General features: G+C 53.0%; 1 protein-coding gene across 6 annotated transcripts in view; it reads right to left on the bottom strand.

The window, feature by feature from the left end:
• The window catches only part of ITSN1 (intersectin 1), a 219,645-nt gene that overhangs the window by 41,873 nt on the left and 161,171 nt on the right, over nt 1-16,601 (bottom strand). For 5 of the 6 annotated variants that reach the window (XM_078076859.1, XM_078076839.1, XM_078076849.1 and 2 more), the window contains 2 exons: nt 14,030-14,147; nt 11,938-12,129 (listed from right to left, as the gene is read on the bottom strand). In XM_078076859.1, coding sequence (XP_077932985.1) covers nt 11,938-12,129; nt 14,030-14,147 — 310 coding nt within the window. Of the gene's footprint in view, nt 1-10,050; nt 11,557-11,937; nt 12,130-14,029; nt 14,148-16,601 lie in introns of those variants that run through there. The other variant, XM_078076867.1, reaches the window with a different exon arrangement.

The following is a 16,601-nucleotide window of genomic DNA, read 5'->3' on the forward strand; positions in this document are numbered from 1 at the left end:
CTCCTTCGCGGGCAGATGGCCACGTTCTCCTCACATGGCCTTTCCTCGGTACAAAATCGTCCCCCTGGTGACTCTCTGTGTCCAAATCTCCTCTTCTCGTTAAGGACACCAGTCGGATTGGCATGGGGCCCCCGAAACAGCCTCATCTTAGCTTGATGACCTCAGAAAGGGTCCATCTCCACATACAGTCATATTCTGGGGGCCTGGGGGTAAGGGGCTTCACCTTTTCAGTCTGGAGGACGGTGGGAGGACAGTCTGGGGGACACAGGTCAGCCCAGGTGGGGAAGTACAGTCAAGGAGTCTGAACAGCAGGGCGAGATGGTCTTTGGTGGTGGAGCCGGGAGAGGCTTGGGCTGTGTTGCAGAAGGGTCCCGAGGCAGATGCATGGAGGTGGGGTGCGGGCTGTGGCCCCGGAGTCCAGATGCACGTGGGAATCACCTGAGGGGCTTTTATAAAGCCCCGCATCCCCGCGGTCCCCTGGACCAGTCAAATCCACCTGGCCGGGGCGCGGCCTGGGCGTCCCTAAGTCGTGAAGCTTCCCAATAGCTCCGACGTGCAGCCAAGAGTGAGGACCGCTGCATCAGAGGGAAGCCTGCCCAGAAAGCAAGAAAGGGAGCAAGGCTCAGAAACCAGATCCGTCCAGGCTCCCGTAGCAGGAGAGTTGTCACAACGGCTGAACCGATTCCAGACCGAGGCGGGTCACTATCCAAACGGAAATGAAGGCTGTGACCCGGAATGCCGTCCCTCCGTCCAGGGCCCGGAGCCCGGACGGCCTCCGACGCCGTGTTCCCGGAGGCCACGCTGCCCCCACCGGACCCCCCACGCTCGGGCCAGAGCTCGGGAGGTCACTCTGCTCAGTGCCCCCGTCGTGTTGACGGGACAGCGGTGGCCAGAGAGGCACGGCGACTTCTGCTAGCAGGAATACAGCCTGCGCTCTTGCTGCCTTGGGAGACGGAGACTCGCCAGGAAACCACCAGCTTCTCAAAGAGTGGGCCCAGGGTGGCCCATCCCCACGCCCCGCTGCGAGGACGCTCTTGTCCTTGGCGCCCAGGGCTGGCAGGGGTGGGCGGCGGCCAGGCTGGGGTCCCGGCAGCTGCATGTCGTCTGAAGAGGACCCTCGGCTGACCAGTCCCAGGACCCACCTCTGGCGGTGCGGAGGCGCAGGCGTGCTCCTCCTCCCAACGGAACTTTCTTCTCGAGGCTCTAAGAAGAGCCTGGTCCCCTGCAGTCTCTCCTAACTTGGCAAACTGACCCCGTGGAACACAAGAGACCACCTGAGCCCGGGACATTTCCTGCTCATTGTCAGCAACTGCATAGATGCGCGCGGGTCCCTGCTTTCATGGAGCTTCCATTCTAGTGGGGGAGACAGAAAACCAGATACACGCATAAATACATCGTAGTTAGGGCGGTTACAAGAACGATGAATGACAATTCTTACGCCTAATAAGCTCACGGCCGGGCCTAGGGTCTCCTCGTGGGAATTGATCTTGTAAGCCACGGTGCCTTCCCAAGCACGGCTTAGGGCAGCGTTCAAGGCCACACGCAGCCCAGGGACTGAAGGGGACTGAAGGCCAGGGGGTCGTCTCCTTGCGGCCTAGCTGGGGAGGAAGGCGCGAGTCCGCGGGACGAGGGGCCTGTCCGCCACGGCTCCTGAGCGACCCCCGTGGGCTCGGCACCCCGGGGGCCATGCACGTGTTCGTGGCACACACTGCCCTCTGGCTGGGAAGCCGTGGGGGGGGGATGGGGTGTCCCACAAACTAAACTGTAGAAGGGGAGCTAGAATCGCTACGTATTAGTGCTGTTCCTGTGTAGATCTTTGTGGGGCGCGGCCTGGCCCCCAGGGGCGCACAGTCTCGTGCGGGGGCTGAGTATCCGTGTGTCTGGGCACCGGCCTCCACCCACTCCGCTTCGCGTGTGGTGAGTAACTAGCGGTTCAGCAAAGGGCTGAGTCGTGGCAAGTCGGTGGTGCCAGGCTGGGCGGTGGGGAAAGGAGGAGGGTGGAGGTGGGAGGACGGAGGTGGGGGAGGCGGGGCAGGCTGGGGCCCCCCCATGGCTTCACCGTGACCAAGGCCCCTGCAAGGTGGTGAGGAGATGGCAGTGATGGAGGGGAGGTGTTGGTTGGGTAAGACAAGACAGGCGGTGTGGGGCCGGACAATGGGGGGGTCCACAGACCCAAGCCCACGTGCCCCCGAGCCCTGGGGATGGGGGGGTGGGGGGAGAAGAGGCTCTGGGAGGTTGAGTCTTGCAATCTCTAAGGTGGGGACCAGTGACGAAAGTGGGCATTTCCACCGTCAGAGCAGAGAGTTCTCAAGAGGACCGCTTGGAACCCCACTGGACCTCTGTTGGGGGCCATCACGATTACTTGAAGGTGGCCAAAAGAATGATAGATCGGGATGCTAGCAACCAGCTCTGTAAGGGGCTCAGCCCAGGGCTTCACCTCGTCAAGCATCGGTGTCACCTCCTGCAAGCTAGAGGCCCATGTCCCCTGCACCTGCCACACATTCAGGTGCTAGAATCCCTCGGATGAGAGCAGCCATCTGTGGGTGTTCCATCAGCAACTCAGAGAGGAAGGCGCTGACCAGGGAAGGCCTCCTTGAGCAAGTGACAACCGAGCTACGCTAAAAATCGAGCACCGGAGAAGGGAGCAGCTCAGGCAGGGCCTCGGAGCCCAACTACAAGATGTGGGGCCTTAGCACCCGAGGACCGGGAACCCCGGGGTGATGGTGAGCAGAGCAGTTCCACTTTTAAAATAGCTCTCTGCCCACGGGGTGGAGAAGAGGCTGGAAGACAGGGAGCGTGGAGCAGGGACCGGTTAGAAGGCTAGTGGTCCTAATGGGAGGGCAGGAGAAACTCGGTCAACCTCAGGGCCTTTGCACTTGCTATTCCTCAGGCTTAGGACACTTTTCCCCCTGACCTTGGCAGACCTCCACCCCCATGTCACCTCTCCAGAGAGGCCTTCGCATCTGCGATAGCCCTGGCCCTCAGCCCCGCTCTGGCCAGTGTCATCCAGCACTAGCTGAAATGACTGCTTATTTGTCTGCTGATGGTTTCCTCTAGCTCCTACAAGCTGCGTGAGAGCAGGCACCTCGTCTGCTTGTGTTTCCCTGAGCACAGCCCTGTCACCTGGTTCCATGTTCCTTGGCCTCATCAAGGAGTCACCAGGAGATGCAGGTGGGCTGGGCCCCTCCTGGTCTCCCAGGAGCTGTTCTGGCCCTTGACACACAGGGTGGTGGGAGGGGCAGGGGAGAGAGGGGGAGAGGATGGGCAGAGGTACTTCTGCCCCTTGAGGATGCGGTGGGGTGAGGGTTCCCACCACGAGGGAGACCGTGACAGTGGAGGGTTGTGCCGATGACTCGGACGTGTGGGATCTCCCCACAGCGGCCTGGGAACAAGGTCATGCCCCACAGAGGAGAGGGGCATCCTGGCTTCACCTTTTCTGCTGCGGCAGATTATAGGGTTCGAGGCGTGCTGGAGGCCTGGCACACGGAGCAGGCGTATCCCAGACAGAAAGCTCTGGATCCTGAGAGGCACCTCAGGGCGTCCGCGATGGGGCAGGAGAGAACTAATCTCCCAGTCTTCAAGCATGCTGGGGGTGGCTACTCTGGAGACGGCGCTTTGGGGTGGCACCCCCTCGTGACACATGTCCCTTATCCAAGCTGTATGGTTGCTTAAAAACAAAACAAAAAAACAAAACCAAAAAGAACGCGCTCCTGGCATGTTTTGGGGCTGAACGTTCCAGGCTTTGCTGGCGAGAGAACACAAGGCCCCGAAATGCAGTGACGAGAAAGAAAGGACCCAGTGGCCCAAGGCATCTGCGGCAGGTTTACTGTGGGGCGCTGCGTGGGCCTGCCAACACCGTCCCCAGACGTGACATTTAGAAGCCTTGCACATTCCATTTGCTCTGTCAGCCTCCCTGGCCTCCCTGCCACCAGCCGTGAAACACGGGGCGGCTTTTCCCATTTGCCAAGAGTCTGCTGATGAGGCCGTGTGCACGGCGCACTTAGGGAACGGAAGGAAGGTGTGTAGAAAGCTGTTTGCTTCAACCCAGGTGGGCCTCCCACTGGTGGAGGAAAGGGGCCTGGATGTGTGCACGAGTGAACGAGATGTCTGATGGTTTTAAGGAAGCCGTCCAATCTTTTCTCTCTGAAATCCCTAACCTGCAAAAGCACGTTTTCTGTAATGTCTTAAAATGCACACACCCCTCAGTCTTAAAAAATGCACATAACCCTCCACTGTCTGGGTTCATTGCAAATAAGCAGGAAGCCAATAAAACGGATTCCTTCATGCTTGGGGACCAGGTGCAGATGCCCTTTCTCTCCAAGGCTATTACCTGGTGGGGACTTACTGTCTGCTTGGAGCTATCATTGGCCCTCCGTACGTAAATGAAGAGCCTGACGCACAATTGGGTTAAGTAACTTGCCCGCAATCACACAACTAGTAAGGAGCAGCGCTGGGATTTGAACCCACGCTCTGAATCACCACCCTGCATCCCTTCCTAGCGTCTCTAAAAAGCCCAGGATATAGTTATGTCGACCCCTCCACCCCCCACTATCTGCCCGCAGAAGAATATTCCAAAGTCTTAAGAGAAACGGACAGAAATATCCCACTGAACTTGTAGATAAGCTGTCGGTGAATCTGGCGCCAGGTTTTTTTGGCAGAGGCCAGGAATGGAGGTGGAGACGCGATGGCAACCGTTCTTGGGGAGGCACGAAGGGCGTCTCTGGCAAGCCCGTGTCTTCAGCGAATCCCGCAGTCGGGCTGAGAGGACCAGAAAGGCGGAGGAGGCTGCGCACTGAGCAGGTGCCACAATGTGCTGGAGTCTGGCACCGGCCCCCACCCCCAGCTGGGAGCAAACCACACGCGGGAAGAGGAAGCCACTCTCCGTCTTTCCACAGCGGTAGCAGTGACTGTGCGAGGCGCCTGGCTCAGAGGGGCTGCTGGCCTCACGCGGTACAAGCCAGGGGGTCTGGGAGCCGCCTTGGAGAACGTCACCGTAGCTCCCAAAGCCTCGGCGAGTGCCTACCCTTCTCCAAGATCCGGACTTCATGGAACCATCCGTGGGGAGCACCTTGCATGCACACACACACACTTCACGCAACAATCCACGGGGAGCATCACTGCACACACACTCTTCATGGAACAATCCACGGGGAGCACCCCTGCACGCACACACACTTCAGGGAACAATCCACGGGGAGCATCTCTGTGCACACACACACACACATGCACATACACACACACTTCACGCAACAATCCATGGGGAGCATCGCTGCACACACACACACACACACACACACACTCTTCATGGAACAATCCACGGGGAGCAGCTCTGTGCACATGCACACATACATACATACTTCATGGAACAATCCGTGGGGAGCATCTCTACACACACACACGCTTCAAGGAACAATCCATGGGGAGCATCTCTACACGCACACACACTTCACGGAACAATCCGTGGGGAGCATCTCTACACACACACACGCTTCAAGGAACAATCCATGGGGAGCATCTCTACACGCACACACACTTCACGGAACAATCCACAGGGAGCATCTCTACACACACACACGCTTCATGGAATAATCCACAGGGAGCATCTCTGCACACACACACTTCATGGAACAATCCACGGGGAGCATCTCTGCACACACACACACACACCACCACGACCACCACCACCACCACCACCACGGGGCCTGGAGTGCGACGAGTGGACCCAGTGTGCCTGCGTGTGAGTCACAGGGACCAAGAGGGGAAGGGACAGCACAAGACAAAGAAGGGGACACCAGGGGAATCGAGTTGTTCAACTCTGACTGAGAACGGGCTCCTTGATGAGAAAGGGCAGATAGAGCACCTCCCCCCCCAACTCACTCAGGAGAAACCACGTGAAGAGGAGGACCTGCCCAACTTTAAAAAACGAGGGGCCGGGGCACCTGGGTGGCTCAGTCGGTTAAGCGGCTGCCTTTGGCTCAGGTCATGATCCCGGGGTCCTGGGATCAAGCCCCACATCGGGCTCCCTGCTCAACGGGAAGCCTGCTTCTCCCTTTCCCACTCCCCCTGCTTGTGTTCCCTCTCTCGCTGTTTCTCTGTCAAATAAATAAATAAAAATTAAAAAAAAAAAAATGAGGGGCCGAGTAAAAGGAAGGGACACTTCCTCTTTCGAGGCTTGCACCATCACTCTGACCCTCGGGGCCCTGCAGGTGTGGGGACGGCAGCTGTCGGCCGCGGCCAGAATCTTCTACAGCATGATGTGTCTGCTTTCGGACTGCACCCCGACCTCACCATCCACCCAGTGTTACCAAGCTAAAGACGGAGGCATTTAAGTCCCCTGGAAATTACTGTCCCCGTCAGTGTCTGCACGTGTGCACGCGCACACACACACACACATAATCTGTGGACAGCTTAAAACAATAACCTGGTAGTTCCTGAGAGGTCGTGTGCTTAACCCCACATCGCCCTGATAGAGTCTTATAGTGGATTCTCACTTTTTATAAATAAAATCTTTACGCATTTTTTTGTGAATCAAGTCCTATCACTTAAAAATGCCTGCGAAGGGGCACCTGGGTGGCTCAGCTCAGGTCAGGATCTCAGGGTCCTGGGATCGAGCCCCGCGTCAGGCTCCCTGCTTAGCAGGGAGCCTGCTTCTCCCTCTCCCTCTGCCTCTCCCCCTGCTCGGGCTCTCACGCTCTCACTCTCTCACATAAATAAATGAAATCTTTAAAAAAAAAAAAATGCCTGGGGAGTGTTTAATTTAAAGGATCAAACTTTCTCCCGAGAGATAATGGAATAGCTACACACCAGGAAACATTCTGGAAATCTAGTTTTTCGTGAGTGGAGTTTGCTTAAAGAAAGGCCCAAGAGAACTCTGGTTGACGTGAAATAGTCTCATAAAGCTACGATGAACTTTGACCTTATTACGTTCCCCTATCCCACCAGATCCAAAATATCAGACATTTCGAAGAAGACGCTTTTTTTTTTTCTTTCCCTGTGCATTCTAGGACTGCTAGCAGTCAATGTAGTTCCCATAAAAATTCTCTTGGGTATTTTTGGAACTAAAAAGAATGAATAGGATTAACTTATAAATTTGCTAGAAGAAAAAAAATGAATATTCACTCTCAGAAAGAATTTTCAATTGGCCAGGAAGCAGAGCCGTGATTGGGTAGGCCCGTCCGCAGCTGTGATCTGGCTGGGTGCCTCCCTACACCCCATTTCGGGGGTAGACCCGGCCGGGACGAAGATTGCCACACGCTGACATCCCCCATCCTTAGCCTTCTTCACAGACCAGATGAGCAAGACCCAGGAGCAACCCCCTTGCAAGGACACCATTGCTTTTGGGAAGCTCACAGCTAAAGGGAAGGAACTGCAGATACACCCTGGTGTCCTCTCTGGGGGTGACGTGGTGTACCAAGAACAGAATCCCAGTGCTTCCTTCTTGTTCATTCATTGCTCAACCCACTCATCCAAACAATATTTCTGAGAACCTAACCTACTCTATGCCAAGGTGATTGTGTATTGTATTGAGCAACAGGAACTGCTGTTTTATGGGTGAGAAACAGGAATACTGGCGATTTCATACGCGTCAACCTACTGTTTAGAGGGTTTTCTTACGCTGGTATTACCAGGTTTTTTTTTCTCTTCAGATGGGATCAAAGAAGGCGTAGAGAGCCCAGTCACCATCTGCTCCGGGAGTCTGGATCTGCCTGATTCCCTTCCAGAAACGGGGCAGACACCAGTTTCCACCATAGGTGTAATGGTGTAATATTTTTTTACTTTACAAAGGAATGAATCCTTGTTTTATTTTTATTTATTTTTTTAAGATTTTATTTATTTATTTGACAGAGAGAGATACAGCGAGAGAGGGAACATAAGCAGGGAGAGTGGGAGAGGGAGAAGCAGGCTTCCCGCCGAGCAGGGAGCCCGATGTGGGGCTCGATACCAGGACCCCAGGATCATGACCTGAGCCGAAGGCAGATGCTTAACCAACCAAGCCACCCAGGCGCCCCTGAATCCTTGCTTTAGATCAGCTTCTCCCTGACACCCTTTTGTGCAGAGGGGGTCTGGGCTATGGCCCATTGGCCACCACTCTGTTCCTACAGCTCCCGGGGCCCTGCTCTGCGGTGTGGATAGGCAGCTGGCCTTAGGAAGGCAACTCAAAACCGCAAGAGAAAGGTGGTCTCATCTGTGCTCTCCTCGTCCATATGCCACTGTACCGAACGTTCACTCACATGACAAATCAACACCAACTATGAAATTAAAATGATTTAAGGACCAGTTATTTTTAACAAACAACTCAAAAAAAAAAAAAAAAATCTGACATCTTTAAACTCTGGGGCCAAAGGAGACACCCGGCATGACTTCGCTAATTTAATTAAAAGATGCTTTCCCTCTCTTTTATCCAACAAATTTTTGTTAACCAGATTCTCTGAGAACAGGATTTATACCAAATTGCACCATTTGGGGAATAACCAAGAGTAAGATCAATTGTAAAATACAGAACCAAGATTCCGGGGTATTTTTTATGCTACGGAGACAGCGCAGCAACTGATTAAATGAGTACGTTTACTCAACAGCAGTTACTGGAACGAACTCAGCCGCCAGCAACGAGGCAACCTTTTGGGCCGTGAACAACCAGGTGAACTCTAACCTCTCAACCTCGGTACTGGTGACATCTGGGGCCAGATAATCCTCTGGTGTCTGGGGCGGCACTCTGCGTCCTAGCACAGGTAACAGCACCCCCCGCCTCCATCCGCCAGATACCAGCAGCATTCCCCCTGGGTGAGAAGCGCTGGGTCGGACGGATCCCCTCCGATCAAATGCAAACTGAATGATTTGTGAGGGGAAAGAGCAGTGTCCTGGGGAACAACGTATGTCAGCTCTGCCAACCAGCAAGAAGCCTACAGAATGATCGACAGAGAGGGATTGTGGAGAGAGCTCCCACCTTGACAATGAGTCACTTCCAGCCAAACTCAAGGCTGGAGAAGAAACATTGGCTTACATGGGTGAAGGGGTCCTGGGCAAGAGATGGGGCTCGCTGCCTTGATCCTTGCTCCACAAGTGGGGAGGCGGGAGGAAGTTGGAGACGGAGATTTCTCCACCCACCTCTTGACCTTTGTATGTCCTGACATCTGTGCCCAGAAGAGCCATTTCTCTTCCCGGCTGCATCTGGCCCCTACTGCTTATAGGTCTCAGCTTAAGTATCACTTCCTCCCAGAGGGGTTCTCTGCCCCTCTCCCTGCTGCCGCCCTCCCTGCCCCGTCTGCTCTGGGCGTCCTTGCATCCATTCCTCCGGCACAGAACTTAGCACCTGACCACACTCACCCCCCCAACGTTTACACGGACTGCGGTAGTTTGGTTTCTGCTTGTTCTTCCCGTTAGAACACGGACTCCAAGAAGACAGGGACCCTGTCTCTACTGAGAACCCAGTGGGGCACCTCCCCCCCAATTATTTGCTGAGCTGATGAAGGAAATCACTCAACTGAATGGCTCACAATTGGCCTCAAGCGCGTGATCATCATCACAAAGCGTTCCGTCGCCGTGTACGCTGGTTTGTTTCCGCTAAGACGACCAGACTGGCGTGTGCGGGGCAGAAACGGATGGGGACAGCGGTATGGAAGGCGTGAAAGTTCCCACCCCCACCCACACGTTCTGTTGGCTGTTCGACAGACCCAGATTACGATCCATCTTTCGGAAAAATGTTTTGTGCCCCGAGTCCCCTCACACACCTTGTCAAGGGGTCAATGACACATGCCGAAAGCCCGAGGAGACAGCCACATCCGCTGCGTGGCCGTTCTAGTCTTCAAAACCCATCTTGTAAGGGGCAATCCTCTACTCCTTGATCGAGGCTGGGGGGGGGGGGCGGGTAGCAAGGCGAGAGGGAGGGCTGTTCAGAGAAGACTCAGTGAGGAGCGGAACGGGGTCTGTATCTCCAAGCCCGAGCGTCCTAAGGGACCCGCAGGGCCGCTGGCCCCCTGCTGACATCTAGTCTGCCTGGCCCCCCGTCACCACGGCCAGGTTCCAACACCAAAACACAGAGACATTTCCGTCTAACTTTTATATGAAGAATTTAATTATCTATACACGTCACTAATTCAAAAGGGCGTATTACAGTTGTTAAAGCCGCAGGTTTATATATTTATATATCTTACATTCAGATCCATGAAAACACTGAAGGGCGAGGGGAGGAGGCGGCGCGCCCAGGACTGGAGGAGGGCCTCACAACGCACCCCCCAGCACAGGTAGCTGCTCCCGAGGGAGATGTGACTGCGGGTTACAAAGGCATCAGTGGAAATTGGGAGACTGGGCTCGAGGCTTCCCCTACCCGGTCTCCTGTGCTGTCAGCAACGGGCATTTTTATTGAGAGCTTCCAACTAGTGTTTAAAAAAGACACACACGGCTTCAGCTAGCACGCATCGGACACATACACAGACCAGGAGCTCCGTTTCGTTATTAAGCTGCAGAAATCCCACAGTCTAGTTAAAAAATGTAAACATTGGAAATTAATCGCAGGGAGGCTTCTATACATTCTTTCTTGTCAAGAAAATGACTTGTTCGAAATAGGTCATTCCATGAAAAGGAACTGCAGTAAAAACTTCACGTAACAGAGACCGAGAAGAGATTGTGGGTATTGTGGATCGTCACCACCGCAACGGTGTCGTCTACTGCTTTTATGGTATGAAAACACGCCAAATTAAAAACCCAAAACAGAAAACACCAACTCCACCAGATAAATCTGAGACGGAACAAAAACACAGGTGCTTTCTCACGGGGCTACAGGGTCACTGTGCAAAATCCAATTAATGCAATGTGATTAGCGCATCGTACAAGGTAGTAGCTTTTGCCATGGGAAAGAACTAATTTCTTATGCACAGGATGTATTATTACATGCTCAGCAAGATACATCTGGTACACACAAACAAGCACAAAACACCTTCTGTTTAATTGGGGTCATTCTACACGTCTTTAAGAACAGATATACTGAATTCCTCTGTACGTCTACAGCAGGGGGGAAACCCAAACTACACAATTTAGTTGATAACACTGGACAAAATGAAAAAAAAAATACATCAAGTCTCAGATTTATGGACATTTGGAACATTTCTTTAATAGCACATGCAGCATTCCTTGATAGTGGGTCTTTTTGCAAAACGGAAATAGCAAAGGAGTAATTTATTGATTTTTATTAAAAGGCTAAAATATATTTTTTTAAAAAAACACTTTTAAAACTATTGAAAGCACCTGTGCAAAGGTGGGGGGGACATCAATTTGAGTCACTAGGAAAGCCACAAAAGGACCCACTACCCTGTGTATTTTTTGTAAGGTTCGCTTCTATCTCTGTAAGTAATAGCTTGACATTGTCATCACATGCAACTAAAGTAAAATGAGGTAAACTGCTCTGCAGTGAGTTCTTCTACTCAGAAGGCAGTAGGTGATCATGCTGGAAGTCACATGATCAAGGCTGCATCTCCCATCATCCCTCTGGGCAGTGATATGGGATAGTGGGTCTCTTTGAGGACTTTCAAGCCTGAGGGGGGGATGGACAACATATGATTCCTAGAAAAAGGAGGAAAACAACACATAAGCAAAACAAAACAATGAGCAAAATTCAAGCTAGGAAAATGAGTCAGGCATGTCAACAGCATGGTGCCAAAATGATTTAAAAAAAAGAAAAAAAAAAAGGAAAAAAGTGGGGAGGGGAGGGAGGGGTCATGCTACAGAAGGAATGAAAATAAAACAAAACCAAACCAAAAAAACCAAAAACAACCCCACAAGACAGAGTCTTGCATTACAGAAGGTCTTCAAAGAGACTGTCGTGAATGCAGCAATGGTCTGGCTTTCCGCTCTGCAACCAAAGCTCAGCCGAATCGGAGCAATGCCGCGTGTGACCGTGAGAAACCAGAGGGGAGAGGCAGGGCTGCCGCCAGGAGCACTTACATTGCTGGCTTGGGTCCGTGTCCGCCGTCAGCTTCACGTAGTTGGAGGGGAAGAGCCCCACCTGGCCGTTGACTTCTCCTCTCCACCAGTCGGGGTCGTCCTTGTTGAGGACGTTGATGATCTGGCCCTTGCTGAAGGCCAGTTCGTCGTCGTTCTGGGCGCTGTAGTCGTACACGCCGATCACCTGGCACACTGCGGGAGACAGGGCCGGGTGAGGGCCGCGGGGCGCGCACAAGGGGTTGGTGTGGGCTCCTGGCCCCCCCACTCCCGCGCGGGACCGCCGCTCTCCGCGGACGGGACGCGGTTAAGCGGGTCAGCTCTTACGGGCTTTGCAAAACGCGAGGGCATAAAAACCAAGGCGACAGCAGAATCTCACACTAACTCTGTAGCTGGTGTGATACCTTCCTCTTTCTCGTGTTTACACGGCAGCAGAAAATCTCCGCTGATGACTGAATGAGTTCGGAACCGCTTCTGAGAGAGTGGAGGGACGCACCCCTGGAATGCTGACCGCACAGGACGGCGGTGCATCCTGGGGACTCAGCCACACTGCTCTGCCTCCTTCTTTCTCCCCTCCCCCCACCTTTTTTTAAAAAGTGGGAGGTAATTAATCAGCTGACCCACCCCCCCCCAAATCCAAATCTTACTGAAAAGCAGAATCAGTGTTTTCTTCTGCTACGATCTTTGTGGCTCAAAATCTGGTCTCAAAGGAAGAAATCGCCCCGCTCATGAACGATTCTTCCTCTTCTCGCTTTCCCTCAAACCTGTGGGAGGTTGAACTGCTTTTGTTTCCTGGCCTGAGCACACTTTTCGGTAAGTCCGCACAGTTAGGTTGGGCCGCTCGTTAATCTTCCTCAACCAGGCTATCTATGGGTTTAGGTTCTGCAAGTTAATTGAATCACTTTGGCAAATTATTTCTTTGGGTTTCAACCAAACTGATGAAGGGGCTCCCGCCAGGCCTCCCGGAGGGAGAGGGGGTCCAGCTGGCCCCACCCCCTCCGCCCACGGCAGGCCACAGCGCAGGCAGAGAGGCCCAGCTGGGGCTGGGAACAGTCCCACTTTGCCAATCCCTGCATTTCTTGCAAAGGCTGCCAAGTTTTCATCGTATTTCACTGGGCATGTATAGCACAGACACAACCGAAAATTCTGCATTTTCCAGAAATGCCACCCAAGGACTGGTGGCTTGAAGACCTGAGGGCAGATTCCTGCTCCCCTAACCTCACCCATCTCAAATATTACCAAAGCATCTAATTTGGTCTCCTCGGTCAGAAAATAGCCAACAGGCTCAGCCGCGGGGCCCTCTGTTCTTTTGAGTCCTTTAGGGGAACGTGTGCAACATCCTGTCCATTAAGCGAAGCCCCCTCTGTTCACAGGAAATGTCACGGGGCAGTTATTTTAGTCTTCAGCGAGCAGCACATTACAACCAACAGACCCCCGTGGCCTCCAGCTCCATCTCCTGACCTATTTAGACCCCGGCCATTTATATTTAGTAGTCCCTTTTTTGTCCCCTCACCCCCTAGCCCAAATCCCAATTTAAATAGCTGGAAGGAAATCAAGAGAAAAATCTGGCTTTAATGCCATAGCATTCATGACTCCTTTAAGGAAGAGAGTTCCAACAAGGGCTCTGTTGTACCCAGAACAGCAAAGCTGCTTAGATACTTGGTCCTTTTGAAAAACATATTCCATATCACGTTAGTCGGGGATCGGTCCCAGCAAGTACAATATCACGTTAGTCGGGGATCGGTCCCAGCAAGTACAATATCACGTTAGTCGGGGATCGGTCCCAGCAAGTACAATATCACGTTAGTCGGGGATCGGTCCCAGCAAGTACAATATCACGTTAGTCGGGGATCGGTCCCAGCAAGTACAATATCACGTTAGTCGGGGATCGGTCCCAGCAAGTACAATATCACGTTAGTCGGGGATCGGTCCCAGCAAGTACAATATCACGTTAGTCGGGGATCGGTCCCAGCAAGTACAAGAAGTGTTTACAGCAGATGCGAGAACCACTCTGAGACACTCCATGAGGAAACCAAGTGGAGGGACTACAGTGACCCGCGGACCGTTTTCCAAGGAGAGACCGTATGCTGCCTACCTGCTGGGAACGCCGTCGGCTTCGGGGGCTCCGTTGGAGTGATTTTGCTTGTCCCGGGGCTTAAAAGTTTTACGTAATTAGCAGGGAACCAGCCTATCTGGCGCTTCTTCCCACGTGCCTAGTAAGACAACAATGACATCAAAATGCTTAAAAGGGTCCTGATCATTTGGGAGACAGCCTACTTGGCAACACATAGCACCTGTAGGTTTATGTAAAACTGCAAACCATCTGGTATGAACAGCAGAATCTCTGAGTTCCTATATTTCACAACGAAAACACTGCAGCTAAAATTCAAACCGAGGTAGTCACTGGAATGAGTCTGCAGGGGCTGGACTGGGTGGATCCCAATTTGCTGGCACGTATGTCCAGCAGAGAGCGGCCACTCCGGTGGCGCTGGCTCTTGCATGTGACTTCCAGGGGATGCAGAGATGACCGCGAATGCCAACATTACGTATGGATTTGAGGATAATAGTGACGATGCTGATAATAGAATACCATTAGTAATAGCAGGCAACCCTTCTCGGGTGCTTTTGATGAGTCAGGGCCTGCGCTGAGCATCCCACGTGCATTTACCTGCACACTTATGGAGGGAGAATACTATGACTATTCCCGTTTCCCAGATAAAGGAAGTGAGGCCCAGAAAGTCCAGTGACAGCTTCCGGGTCACAAGCCCATTAGTGGTAAGCCAAGAGTCACACTCGCGTCTGCGCTCTTCTTATGGATAACACGAGATGCCATGCACGCAGCAGGTACAGGACATGGGGGGTCTAAACCTGACCTCGTTTTCCAAGGGGGTGAGCTGAGACCTGCGATTCTCTGAGGTGGAAGGGTCTAGCTGGGAATCAGGGGAAGCCCTACAAGCAGCCAACTATGCCAACGGGAGAAGTCAAATGGTTCACACACGCGTGCGCACACGCACACGCACACACACATACACACAGTGGTTCCAGAAGCAAGACTCTGGTAAAAACAGTGGCCTTTGGGACGCCTGGGTGGCTCAGTCGTTAAGCCTCTGCCTTCAGCTCAGGTCATGATCCCAGGGTCCTGGCATCGAGCCCCGCATTGGGCTCCTTGCTCAGCGGGAAGCCTGCTTCTCCCTCTCCCACTCCCCCTGCTTGTGTTCCCTCTCTCGCTGTGTCTCCCTCTGTCAAATAAATAAAAAATCTTAAAAAAAACAAAACAAAAACAAATAGTTGCCTTCGAGGACAGGGGTGGGAGGGAGACCTTTTCATATCCCCCTTTGCTCACTTTTGAATTTTAAACCCTGGGACTATATTCCCTATCCCCAAAATAAGAAAATAAATCCAAAAGAAAAGAAAACTTCCTCTACCTTAACTCTGCCCTCCCATCTGCCAAATCACGGAGAAGGATCCATCTGGGTTACTTTTAGAGCACGGATCAAGTTTCCCTTTCCTTGTGGTCTGATAGACTTCGTGCCCTTGGCTGAAGGACTAAAGCTTTTATTTTTACATGAATCTGCCCACGACTGCAGCCTCTCATTTGCAAGTCCCCACGTGTTCCTCTACCCAGTAGGCCGCCATATGGCTTGCAGTGACTCCGCCATGCCCCATGCCTGCACTTTCACTAGGGCAGAACACGGAGCTCACTGGCAATGTCTTCGCTTCTGTGTCCACGATAAGAGAGCCTCTGGTGCCTGGCAATTCACCCACTTTCTTGGGGATTGCGAGAACTGTTCAAAACTCTCTTTTGAGGGAAGCCCGAGTGGCTCAGTCGTTAAGCGTCTGCCTTCGGCTGAGGTCATGATCCCAGGGTCCTGGGATCGAGCCCCGCATTGGGCTCCCTGCTCCGCGGGAAGCCTGCTTCTCCCTCTCCCACTCCCCCTGCTTGTGTTCCCTCTCTCGCTCTCTGTCAAATAAATAAATAAAATCTTTAAAATTCTGAGCAAGGTGCTAGGAGGGTGAGGACAAAAAAATACGGTTACCGCCTTCAAAAAGCTGATAACCTGCATGCAGACATAAGAAATATGGGTGAAAAGCTAGTAATATCAGCCTCACTATTAAAACCATGAGTGGGGTGGGCAGTGGGACCACCACAGCTCAGGGGAGGGGTGGGAGAGCGCCATTCAATGAGGCTCCAGAGTCTGGGGAGGGCTTGTCTTCAAGCGAGAGCAAATCACCAAATGCGATGAAGCTGGAGCGGAGATGTCACGGACGGCAGCTCAGACTAGCGAGCTCGTGGCTGGGAAGGGAAGGGGGATCTGTGGGCAGCCTCAGGGGGTGTCAGCACAGCAGGACCAAGGGGAAGTGGGTCCCAGGTGCCCAGATGGGCAGATTCCTGAGCCCTGCAGGTGAATGTGGTCAGCCCTGCTGGACAGGTGTTATGGCTGCCCAAGACAAGTTGAATCTCCAACTACACTCTAGAATGTGCGGTCCATTCTGGCCAAGACACATTCTCTAGTCTTTTATTTTTTAACTAACTGCGCCACATGCACAGAGAGGTACTTATTCTTCAGCTCACCACAACAGCAATCTTCCCCTCCTTGCCCAAGGTTTGCCTCGACAAAATGGCCAAATGAGGACACGGGGACACACACGCGCACACACACACACCC

This window comes from Halichoerus grypus, chromosome 1 (genome assembly GCF_964656455.1).
Source record: "Halichoerus grypus chromosome 1, mHalGry1.hap1.1, whole genome shotgun sequence".
In the NCBI taxonomy this organism is placed as follows: domain Eukaryota; kingdom Metazoa; phylum Chordata; class Mammalia; order Carnivora; family Phocidae; genus Halichoerus; species Halichoerus grypus.